General features: G+C 46.7%; 1 protein-coding gene across 1 annotated transcript; it reads left to right on the top strand.

The window, feature by feature from the left end:
* Positions 1-1,928: 1,928 nt before the first annotated feature.
* Positions 1,929-11,696, top strand: LOC140422526 (uncharacterized). Its single transcript, XM_072507549.1, has 2 exons — positions 1,929-2,197; positions 9,429-11,696. Exon 2 carries the CDS (start codon positions 9,729-9,731, stop codon positions 10,605-10,607), a length of 879 nt encoding a protein of 292 aa, XP_072363650.1. The 5' UTR covers positions 1,929-2,197; positions 9,429-9,728; the 3' UTR covers positions 10,608-11,696.
* The last annotated feature ends 274 nt before the right edge of the window (positions 11,697-11,970 follow it).

Genomic DNA, 11,970 nt, shown 5'->3' with positions numbered 1-11,970 from the left:
TTTATGGTTTCATGTCTCTTGTTTATTTTGTTGTTGTTACTATACCGAAAATACCTCAATAAAATGTTCATTAAAAAAAAAGATTTGGAAAAGACATTACAGTCAGTGCAGGATAGAAATTTAGAATCAAGACATGAGAGAAAAGAGGGAGGACCGGGGGGTGGGGGGGGGGGGGGGGGGCAGTGCAAGAGGGAGCAGCCAAACACTATGAAAAGAAAGGGGAGTAGCAGAGAAGGGGGTGGGAGGGAGAAGGGGAGGGGGGGGGGTACAGTGGAGGAAGGACGAGGGGAGAACAACAGAGGGGAGCCAGAGGGGAGGAAAGATGAGGAAGGACGAGGGAACACATACTGTGGAGAGCACAGGAACGACAACGACCGCAACAAGCACAGCAAGGCAAAACGGAGAAAGAACTGGCAGAAGGAACGACAGACAGCCAAAGCGGAGGCAAATGGATAAAAACAAAAAAAGAAAACAGACCAAAGTTGCAAGCGACATCAGGGGCACCGCCCAGGTGCCCCTTCCACCCGGTTTTGTTTTGCTTGTTTTGTATTTAATTTTTAAGCAGAAGAGTAGGGGGTAGGAAGCCAGTCCCCCTTAATGGCACGTGTAATGAAATGTCGTGGTTGTTGTCATTTCCTGAGCTCTCTCTCCAGTTTGTGGGAGTAGAAAGCCACCACCCCCTGATGGCATCTGGATTGGAATTTTCTCTTCTTTGCATCATGCATATATACTTCCCTTGTTTTTATTTCCCCCCCTCTTTGGCTTTTTAGTTTTGTGGTGTTTTAGTTATTTCTTTTTGTGTACATCTGTAAATATACCATGAATAAAACCATTCGAACAAAAAAGAAATTCACAACAGACAATTCTAATTTCTCGGGAATATTCTTTCCTCTCCTATTCCCCCAAAGCTGCAAATCTCCATCCCACACACTCTCCCTCCATTCTCACTCTGCTGCATCTAATATCCACCCTCCCAATTCTCCTGAAGGTGCTGATTCAGGCTGATTGACAGATCCCTGCTCACTGCTCCCAGTCCTGGCCCAGACCATAACAAATTGGGCTGAATGGCCTGGTCAACCATTCAATGAGATCATTAGCCAGTTCACCTCAACACCATTTTCCCACACTATCCCCCATATCCATTGATATCTTCTATATCTAGAAACCTATCAATACCTGTCCTAAAAATACTTGATGACTGAGGCTCCACTGAGTCTTCTCGGGTAGAAAAATCCAAAGTTTCACCATATCCTCGAGTGAAGAAATCCCTCCTCATCTCAGCTTTCTCTCCATTTTCCTGCCGGTTCCCCATGACCCTCGACTCCCTCCTCAATCAGAAATTGTCTAACTCATCCTTGAATATATTCAATGACCCCCAGACTCCATTGTAGAAATGAATTCCAGAGACTAACATCCTGTGAGGGAAGAGATGACTGGAAATATATAACGTAGCTACAGTAAAATATCACAAGAGTAGAAATAATAATAAATGTACTTTATTCCAGAACTATAAATAATATATCTAAACTGCACCATATAACAACACTGGACAGGAAAAAGCCCATTGTCTAATTTCCCTAGTCAGACAATGGGGGAGCTCTGATTGGCTGGAGGAGCAGAGTCCTTCCGGTCCTCCCGGTTTCCCATTGGCCAGTCCCCCGCTGACAGACACTGAGGGGCGGAACGCCACGTGGGAGTGGGAGAGACTTTTCCCTCCAGCCGCGCTGAGCTGGTGTCCAATGGGAAAGGCTGGAAGACCGGCGCACACAATGGTCAGTGCGCCGCTTTGTTCCGCTCCCCGCCTCAGTCCCGCACATGCGCATTACGGCCCAAAACGCACATGCGTACTACACCCCAAAATGCACACACCCGTTCCAATCCAAAGATGCGCATGCGCATTCCACATCGGAAAACAGCAGACACCATCAGCAGACCGCACAGAAGCAATATTCTCAAAATCTACACATGCGCACACCTGTCTCCCAACCTTTCACCACTTCCGGCCAAAGGAAAAAGTTATTGGACCGGAAGTACTCTTTTGTCCTTCAGCCAATCAGAGAGCGGGCTTTGTTGAATGAAGATTGAGCCTAACAAGGCCTAACTAAATTTCACAGTAGCAACTAAACACTAAACATAGTAGTCACTAAACACAAACAGCTGCAAGGCACAGGGAAACCTCCTCCTGTCTGCAACCTCTGTGAGTAAAACACTTTCTTTTCTCCCCCTTTACATTTCTCATTCTGACCTTCAATTGGTGACTTGGAGCAACTGAAGGGAAAGGAAGAGAATCCAGGGAGGGTGCAGACTCTGCAAAGCTTGGCCCAGGTCTCTCTCTCTATCTCTCTTCAAGACATTGACATCCTTTGCTCCCTCAGCTTGACACATTTATTTGTCTGGCTAAAAGGATGGTCTCTTTCCCAATGTTCACAATTAAAGGGCTGCTTTCCCCAGGAGATGGCTGACGTTTAAGGGGACAGTGAATTAATATCATGTGCATTGAGCTGGGGCTGTGGGGAGAGGATGGGGAATGGGGCCTAGGTGGGGTGCTCTTTGAGAGGGTCTGTAGACTGGATGGGCTAAATGGCCTCCTGCATGTAGAGATTTTATGATTGATGGCCTAGATGTGAATGTTGGGGTTTTCCTCCACAACTTCGCAAATTACACAAAAATTGGTGGTGTGGTAAGTAGCGAGGAGGAAAACATAGAACGATACAGCGCAGTACAGGCCCTTCGGCCCACGATGTTGCACCGACATGGGAAGTCAAAAAACAAAAGCCATCTAACCTACACTATGCCATTAGCATCCATATGCTTATCCAATAAACTTTTAAATGCCCTCAATGTTGGCGAGTTCACTACTGTTGCAGGTAGGGCATTCCACGGCCTCACCACTCTTTGCGTAAAGAACCTACCTCTGACCTCTGTCCTATATCTATTACCCCTCAGTTTAAGGCTATGTCCCCTCGTGCTCGCCATTTCCATTTGCGGGAGAAGGCTCTCACTGTCCACCCTATCTAACCCCCTGATCGTTTTGTATGCCTCTATTAAGTCTCCTCTTAACCTTCTTCTCTCTAACGAAAACAACCTCAAGTCCATCAGCCTTTGCTCATAAGATTTTCCCTCCATACCAGGCAACATCCTGGTAAATCTCCTCTGCACCCGTTCCAAAGCTTCCACGTCCTTCCTATAATGAGGTGACCAGAACTGTACGCAATACTCCAAATGCGGCCGTACCAGAGTTTTGTACAGCTGCAACATGACCTCATGACTCCAGAACTCAATCCCTCTACCAATAAAGGCTAACACTCCATAGGCCTTCTTCACAACCCTATCAACCTGGGTGGCAACTTTCAGGGATCTATGTACATGGACACCGAGATCCCTCTGCTCATCCACACTTCCAAGAATTTTACCATTAGCCAAATATTCCGCATTCCTGTTATTCCTTCCAAAGTGAATCACCTCACACTTCTCTACATTAAACTCCATTTGCCACCTCTCAGCCCAACTCTGCAGCTTATCTATGTCCCTCTGTAACCTGCAACATCCTTCCGCACTGTCGACAACACCACCGACTTTAGTGTCGTCTGCAAATTTACTCACCCACCCTTCTGCGCCCTCCTCTAGGTCATTTATAAAAATGACAAACCGCAACGGCCCCAGAACAGATCCTTGTGGTACGCCACTTGTAACTGAACTCCATTCTGAACATTTCCCATCAACCACCACCCTTTGTCTTCTTTCAGCTAGCCAATTTCTGATCCACATCTCTAAATCACCCTCAATCCCCAACCTCTGTATTTTCTGCAATAGCCTACCGTGGGGAACCTTATCAAACGCTTTACTGAAATCCATATACACCACATCAACTGCTCTACCCTCGTCTACCTGTTCAGTCACCTTCTCAAAGAACTCGATAAGGTTTGTGAGGCATGACCTACCCTTCACAAAGCCATGCTAGCTATCCCTAATCATATTATTCCTATCTAGATGATTATAAATCTTGTCTCTTATAATCCCCTCCGAGACTTTACCCACAACAGACGTGAGGCTCACCGGTCTATAGTTGCCGGGGTTGTCTCTACTCCCCTTCTTGAACAAAGGAACCACATTTGCTCTCCTCCAGTCCTCTGGCACTATTCCTGGAGCTAATGATGACATAAAAATCAAAGCCAAAGGCTCAGCAATCTCTTCCCTGGCTTCCCAGAGAATCCTAGGATAAATCCCATCAGGCCCCGGGGACTTATCTATTTTCAGCTTGTCCAGAATTGCCAACAACTCTTCCCTACGTACCTCAATGCCATCTATTCTAATAGCCCGGGTCTCAGCATTCTCCTCCACAACATTCTCTTTTTCCTGAGTGAATACTGACGAAAAATATTCATTTAGTATCTCGCCTATCTCTTTAGACTCCACACACAACTTCCCATCCCTGTCCTTGACTGGCCCTACTCTTACCCTAGTCATTCTTTTATTCCTGACATACCTATAGAAAGCTCTTGGGTTTTCCTTGATCCTACCTGACAAACCTTAGATGACACAACAATGTAGGGAGGCAGGTCAGATGGGCATAACAGTGGCAAATTGAAATTAACCCTGAAAAGCGTGAGGTGATACATTTTGGGAAGACTAACAAGGGAAGGGAATATACAATGAACAGTGGGATGCTCGGAAATGTAGCGGATTAGAGGTAACTTGGGGTACATTTCTCTAGGACCCTGTAGACAGCAGGACAGGTAGATAAGGTGGTTAAGAAGGCGTACAGGATTCTTTCCTTTATCGCCGAGGCATTGAACATAAAAGCAGTGAGGTTATGATGGAGCTGTACAAAATGCTCGTTAGGCCACAGAGTACTGTGTGCAATGATGTTGCCTGGGCTGGAGCATTTCAGCTATGACGAGTGTGCCAAATTATGCAGGACATAGGTAGGGTAGATTAGAAGAAACCTTTTCCCTTATTAGAGGGGTCAGTATCCAGGCGGCATAGATTTAAGGTGAGGGGCAAGAGATTTAGAGGGAATTTGGGGAAAGATATTTTCACGCAGAGAGTGGTGGGAATCTGGAACTCACTGCCTGGAAGAGGTGGGAACACTCACATCATTTAAGAAGTCATAGAATCATAGAAGTTTACAGCATGGAAACAGGCCCTTCGGCCCAACCAGTCCATGCCGCCCAGTTTTTACCATTAAGCTAGTCCCAGTTGCCCGCACTTGGCCCCTAACCCTCTATACCCATCTTACCCATGTAACTATCTAAATGCTTTTTAAAAGACACAATTGTACCTGCCTCTACCACTACCTCTGGCAGCACATTCCAGGCACTCACTACCCTCTGAGTGAAGAAATTGCCCTTCTGGGCCCTTCTGAATCTCTCCCCTCTCACCTTAAACCTATGCCCTCTAGTTTTAGACTCCCCTACCTTTGGGAAAAGATGTTGACTATCTACCTCATCTATGCCCCTCATTATTTTATAGACCTCTATAAGATCACCCCTAAGCCTCCTACTCTCCAGGGAAAAAAGTCCCAGTCTATCCAGCCTCCCCTTATAACTCAAACCATCAAGTCCCGGTAACATCCTAGTAAATCTTTTCTGCACTCTTTCTAGTTTAATAATATCCTTTCTATAATAGGGTGACCAGAACTGCACACAGTATTCCAAGTGTGGCCGTACCAATGTCTTGTACAACTTCAACAAGACGTCCCAACACCTGTATTCAATGTTCTGACCAATGAAACCAGGCATGCCGAATGCCTTCTTCACCACCCTGTCCACCTGCGACTCCACCTTCAAGGAGCTATGAACCTGTACTCCTAGATCTCTTTGTTCTATAACTCTCCCCAACGCCATACCATTAACTGAGTAGGCCCTGGCCTGATTCGATCTGCCAAAATGCATCACCTCACATTTATCTAAATTAAACTCCATCTGCCATTCGTCGGCCCACTGGCCTAATTGATCAAGATCCCATTGCAATCCTAGATAACCTTCTTCACTATCCACTGTGCCACCAATCTTGGTGTCATCTGCAAACTTACTAACCATGCCTCCTAAATTCTCATCCAAATCATTAATATAAATCACAAATAACAGTGGACCCAGCACCGATCCCTGAGGCACACCACTGGTCACAGGCCTCCAGTTTGAAAAACAACCTCTACAACCACCCTCTCTTCTGTCGTCCAGCCAATTTTGAATCCAATTGGCAACCTCACCCTGGATCCCGTGAGCTTTAACCTTCTGCAACAACCTACCATGCGGTACCTTGTCAAAGGCTTTGCTAAAGTCCATGTAGACAACGTCTACTGCACTGCCCTCATCTACCTTCTTGGTCACCCCCTCAAAAAACTCAATCAAATTTGTGAGACATGATTTTCCAAGCGCAAAGCCATGCTGACTGCCCCAAATCAGTCCTTGCCTCTCTAAATGCTTGTAGATCCTGTCTCTCAGAATACCTTCTCGCAACTTACCTACTACAGACGTTAGGCTCACCGGTCTGTAGTTCCCAGGCTTTTCCCTGCTGCCCTTCTTAAACAAGGGCACAACATTCGCCACTCTCCAATCTTCAGGCACCTCACCTGTGGCTGCCGATGATTCAAATATCTCTGTTAGGGGACCCGCAATTTCCTCCCTAGCCTCCCTCAACATCCTGGGATACATTTCATCAGGTCCCGGGGATTTATCTACCTTGATGCGCTTTAAGACTTCCAGCACCTCCTCCTCTGTAATATCCACACTTCTCAAGACATCACTATTTATTTCCCTTAGTTTCCTAACATCCATGCCTTTCTCCACCGTGAATACCGATGAGAAATATTCATTCAGGATCTCACCCAACTCTTGTGGCTCTGCACATAGATGCCCTTGTTGATCCTTAAGAGGCCCTACTCTGTCCCTAGTTACTCTTTTTCCCTTTATGTATCTGTAGAAGCTCTTTGGATTCTCCTTTGCATTATTTGCCAAAGCAATTTCATGTCCCCTTTTTGCCCTCCTGATTTCCCTCTTAACTCTATTTCGACAATCTCTATACTCTTCAAGGGATCCACTTGATCCCAGTTGTTTATGTACGTCATATGCCTCCTTTTCCTTGACCAGAGTCTCAATATCGCGAGTCATCCAGGGTTCCCTACTTCTACCAGCCTTGCCCTTCACTCGAAAGGGAATGTGCTTACCCTGAACCCTGGTTAACACATTTTTAAAAGCCTCCCATTTACCAGCCGTCCCTTTGCCTGCCAACAGTCTCCCCCAATCTACCTCTGAAAGGTCCTGTCTGATACCATCAAAATTGGCCTTGCCCCAATTAAGAATTTTAACTCTTGGGCCAGACCTATCATTCTCCATAGCTATCTTAAAACTAATGGAGTTATGGTCACTTGTCCCAAAGTGATCCCTCACTAACACTTCTGTCACTTGCCCTTCCTTATTTCCCAAGACGAGGTCAAGTTTTGCCCCCTCTCTTTAATCCGTCCATCCACATACTGAATGAGAAATTCCTCCTGAATACACTCAACAAATTTCCCTCCATCCAAGCCCCTAATGCTATGGCTGTCCCAGTCAATGTTGGGAAAGTTAAAGTCCCCTACTATTACCACCCTATTATTCTTGCAGCTATCTGTAATCTCCTTACATATTTGCTCCTCAATTTCCCGCTGACTATTTGGGGGCCTGTAGTACAGTCCTATCAAGGTGATCTCTCCCTTCTTATTTTTCAGTTCCACCCATATTGACTCAGTGGGCGAACCCTCGGATATATCCCCTCTAAGTACTGCCGTGATGTTCTCCCTAATCAAAAATGCCACTCCCCCTCCTCTCTTACCTCCTGTTCTATCCTTTCTATAGCATCTGTACCCCGGAACATTGAGCTGCCAGTCCTGCCCCTCCCTTAGCCATGTTTCAGTCATAGCTACAATATCCCAGTCCCATGTGCCCATCCATGCCCTGAGTTCATCCGCTTTGCCCGTCAGGCCCCTTGCATTGAAATAAATGCAGTTTAATGTAGACTTTCCTTGCTCTCTCCCCTGCTTTCTCTGGTCATGCTTTACACACTCTCCCTTCCTGCCTTTTGTTTCCGTCCCCATTGACTTCCTACATCAGTTCCCATCCCCCTGCCACATTAGTTTAAACCCTCCCCAACTGCACTAGCAAACACACCCCCGAGAACATTGGTTCCGGTCCCACCCAGATGCAGACCGTCCGATTTGTACAGGTCCCACCTCCCCCAGAACCGGTCCCAATGTCCAGGAATTTGAAACCCTCCCTCTTGCACCATCTTTCAAGCCACGTATTCATCCTAGCTATCCTGTCATTCCTACTCTGACTATCACGTGGCACTGGTCGCAATCCTGAAAGTATTTCAATGTGCACTTGAAATGCCATAACTTACAAGGCTGAGGGCAGCACGGTAGCACAGTGGTTAGCACACTTGCTTCACAGCTCCCGGGTACCAGGGTCGATTCCCGGTTGGGTCACTGTCTGTGTGGAGTCTGCACGTTCCCCCCGTGTCTGCGTGGGTTTCCTCCGGGTGCTCCGGTTTCCTCCCACAGTCGTAAGATGTGCGGGTTAGGTGGATTGGCCATGCTAAATTGCCCCTCGTGTCCAAAAAGGTTAAGTGGAGGTTACGGGTTAGGATAGATACATGGGCTTCAGTAGGGTGCTCTTTGTAAGGGCCGGTGCAGACTCAATGGGCCGAATGGCCTCCTTCTTCACTGTAAATTCTATGATTCTATGAAGGCTATGGACCAAGAGCTGTAAATTCGGATTAGAATAGATAGGTGCTTGATGCCTGGTGCAGACATGATAGGCCTAAGGACCTCTTTCTATGCTGCAAAACTATGATTCGATGAGAACATAGATATGTCCAGTTTTGTAATTTGGTCCAGATTCAATGTATTATTTATGGGTTGAATAAAGTACGTTTATTATTTCTAGTCTTGTGGTATAGTATTATAGCTACATTATATATTTCCTGTCGGAGTATTTACGGCACAAAGTATTTAAAGGATTCTATTGGACAACTCAAGTCGATGATGACTCTCCGTCGAGCAATTCTGTCAGTCTCATTGGCAGCAAGTTCAAGATCATGATCAATCATAACCCCCTGTATCTTAACCAGCTGAAACACCCCTATCCATTCACTACATTTTAGTCCAGTATTAAAGACATATTTCTGTTAGGCTGGCAGCCTGCATGAAGATTTTCAGGTCTCTGTGACAAGGACAGGAAGCAGTGAGCAGGGATCTGTCAATCAGCCTGAATCAGCACCTTCAGGAGAATTGGGAGGGTGAATATTAAATACAGCAGAGTGAGAATGGAGGGGGAGAGTGTGGGACGGGGATTCACAGCTCTTGGGGAATAAGAGAGGAAAGAATGTTCCATAGTTCTGAGTTTCTATCCTGCACTGACAGTGATGTCTTTTGTAAAATGTTTTTACAGGATATCAGAAGGTGAGGATCGACAGACGAAAATCTCAAATCAAACGTCACATCAAGATCTGACAGAGTCATTCAATTCATCGGTATCGGAATATCATCAGACTTTGAATCTAGGAGGAGAGGAGAAATGTTTGTCTGTTCTGTCTGCTTCAAAAAGCTGTGGGTATAATTCTGACTGGAAAAATACTGAGGTGCCCAAACACCCGAGTGAGAGTGTTCCAGTGCATTGACTGTGGAAAGAGTTTTAACCAGTTACGGAGCCTGAAAAAACATCACACCATTCACATCGGGGAGAGACCGTATGTCTGACCTGGAGAGACACAAGGGCACCCGCACCATGGAGAAACCGTGGAAATGTGGGGACTGTGGGAAGGGATTCACTCAGTCATCCATCCTGCTGAGACACAGTGTCACTCACTCCAATGAGAGACCCTTTAAATGCTCTGACTGTGGGAGTTCCTTTAAAAGCTCTCAGGTACTGATGGTACACCAGCGCATTCACACTGAGGAGAGACCGTTCGGCTGCTCTCACTGCACAAAGAGGTTTCAAAGGTCATCCCACCTGCGGGTACACCATCGAGTCCACACTGAGGAGAAACCGTTCAGCTGCTGTCACTGCACAAAGAGCTTTCGAACCTCTTCCCACCTGCGGACACACCAGCGAGTTCACACTGGGGAGAGGCCATTCACTTGCTCTCAGTGTCAGCAGGGATTCACTGATTCATCCAGCCTGCGGAGACACCAGCGAGTTCACACTGGGGAGAAGCCATTCACCTGCTCCGTGTGTGGGAAGGGATTCTCTCGGTCATCCCACCTGCTGAGACACCAGCGAGTTCACACTGGGGAGAGGCCGTACAACTGCTTTCAGTGTGGGAAGGGATTCATGGATTCATCCGGCCTGCAGACGCACCAGCGAGTTCACACTGGGGAGAGACCATTCACCTGTTCTCAGTGTGGGAAGGGATTCATGGATTCATGCGGCCTGCAGAGGCACCAGCGAGTTCACACCGGGGAGAGGCCATTCAGGTGCACCGTGTGTGCAAGGGGATTCTCTCGGTCATCCAACTTACTGAGACACCAGCAAGTTCACACCGGGGAGAGGCCATTCGGGTGCGCCGTGTGTGCAAGGGGATTCTCTCGGTCATCCCACTTACTGAGACACCAGCGAGTTCACAAGTGATGACAGGGGTTGGATTCTGCTGTTATTGCTGCTGTTAATCACATCCAGGACTGAACCATGTTCATTCTGACACTTGGTGAAGTGGGAGGGTCGGAGGGTACCTTTCTGCTGGACTGGCCGGTCTCACAACTTTGCTTCCTGTGGCTGATGCTCTTTGACCCTGGGAGAGCACATTTCCACTAAAATGATCCACAGAAGCTGATGAAGGACGTTTATTTTATCCTGGATAGTACATAGTGTTTTTCTTACCACTACAGGTAAATCTAAAATAAATACATAATATTGCCAGATGGCGAACGACTAAAACATCCACAAAGCATGATGGGAAAAGTAACCAATCTGCACAAGACTGTGAAAACAGCTGTAATTGCAGAACCGGCCTGTTGAGTTCGCAGGGTGTGATAAGATGTACTCAACATGAAACTGCTGCAGCTGTGATGACTGCTCGGCAAGGACAGAGAAGAAGAACAAGAATACCAGATGTGTCCCGTTTTTGCATCTGGTAATGTACAAACTGATGGCCTCAGACCATGGGTGTACGTGACTAAGAACATTTTGATGCTCAAAGAAACTGGATGAAAAGATGGAGGCCAGGAGCCTCCACAGCAAAGACCTGCAGGAACATCCAATTTATTAGTGAACCCTCGGGCTGGGAGTCCGAGAAGAAGACGACCCATCGAAGGGAGACTGATCACCTCACCTTGCAACGTGTAGTACTTTCTGCTTTTAAAAATAATTTCGAATACCCAATTCATTTTTTCCAATTAAGGGGCAATTTAGCATGGCCAATCCACCTACCCTGCACATCTTTGAGTTGTGGGGGCGAAATCCACGCAAACACAGGGAGACTGTGCAAACTCCACATGGACAGTGACCCAGAGCCAGGATCGAACCTGGGACCTCGGCACCGTGTGGCAGCAGTGCTAACCACTGCGCCACCATGAAGCCCGCAACATGTAGTACTTGAGTCCAAGCCGTGAGTCTTCTGATTCATTTAAACCAGTAATTAGTACTTCAGCAAGTGGAATAAAGATCAGTTCCGTGTTCATCTTGTGTTTTAAGCATCAATAAAGAATGAATTGTCAGAAATATTTTTGTTTAAGTGTTTCTTTGTCCGTCATGTCAGTTTATAGCCTAGCCTGAGGATCAACATTTGGCGTCCCTGGGCGATCACCTTAATATCAAACTGTGTCCGAATTAATGATCCCAGATTGGGAAAGGGTACTCTGGGATTACCTAAATGACAAAAGGCTTAAATGGTTTGAATATGCTGAGAAGACAAGGACCCAGGTCTTTGAGGGTCCAGGACCCTCTGGACAGGAGCACGAGGAAGAGGCTAGAAGGGGAAAGCGAAATGCGCCTC

Source organism: Scyliorhinus torazame, chromosome 5 (genome assembly GCF_047496885.1).
Source record: "Scyliorhinus torazame isolate Kashiwa2021f chromosome 5, sScyTor2.1, whole genome shotgun sequence".
Classification (NCBI taxonomy): domain Eukaryota; kingdom Metazoa; phylum Chordata; class Chondrichthyes; order Carcharhiniformes; family Scyliorhinidae; genus Scyliorhinus; species Scyliorhinus torazame.
This window is presented reverse-complemented; position numbering and strand designations above follow the sequence as displayed.

Bases quoted from the DNA above. Each gene is read 5' to 3' on its own strand.
- LOC140422526 (XM_072507549.1), top strand. From the start codon at position 9,729: ATGTCTGACCTGGAGAGACACAAGGGCACCCGCACCATGGAGAAACCG.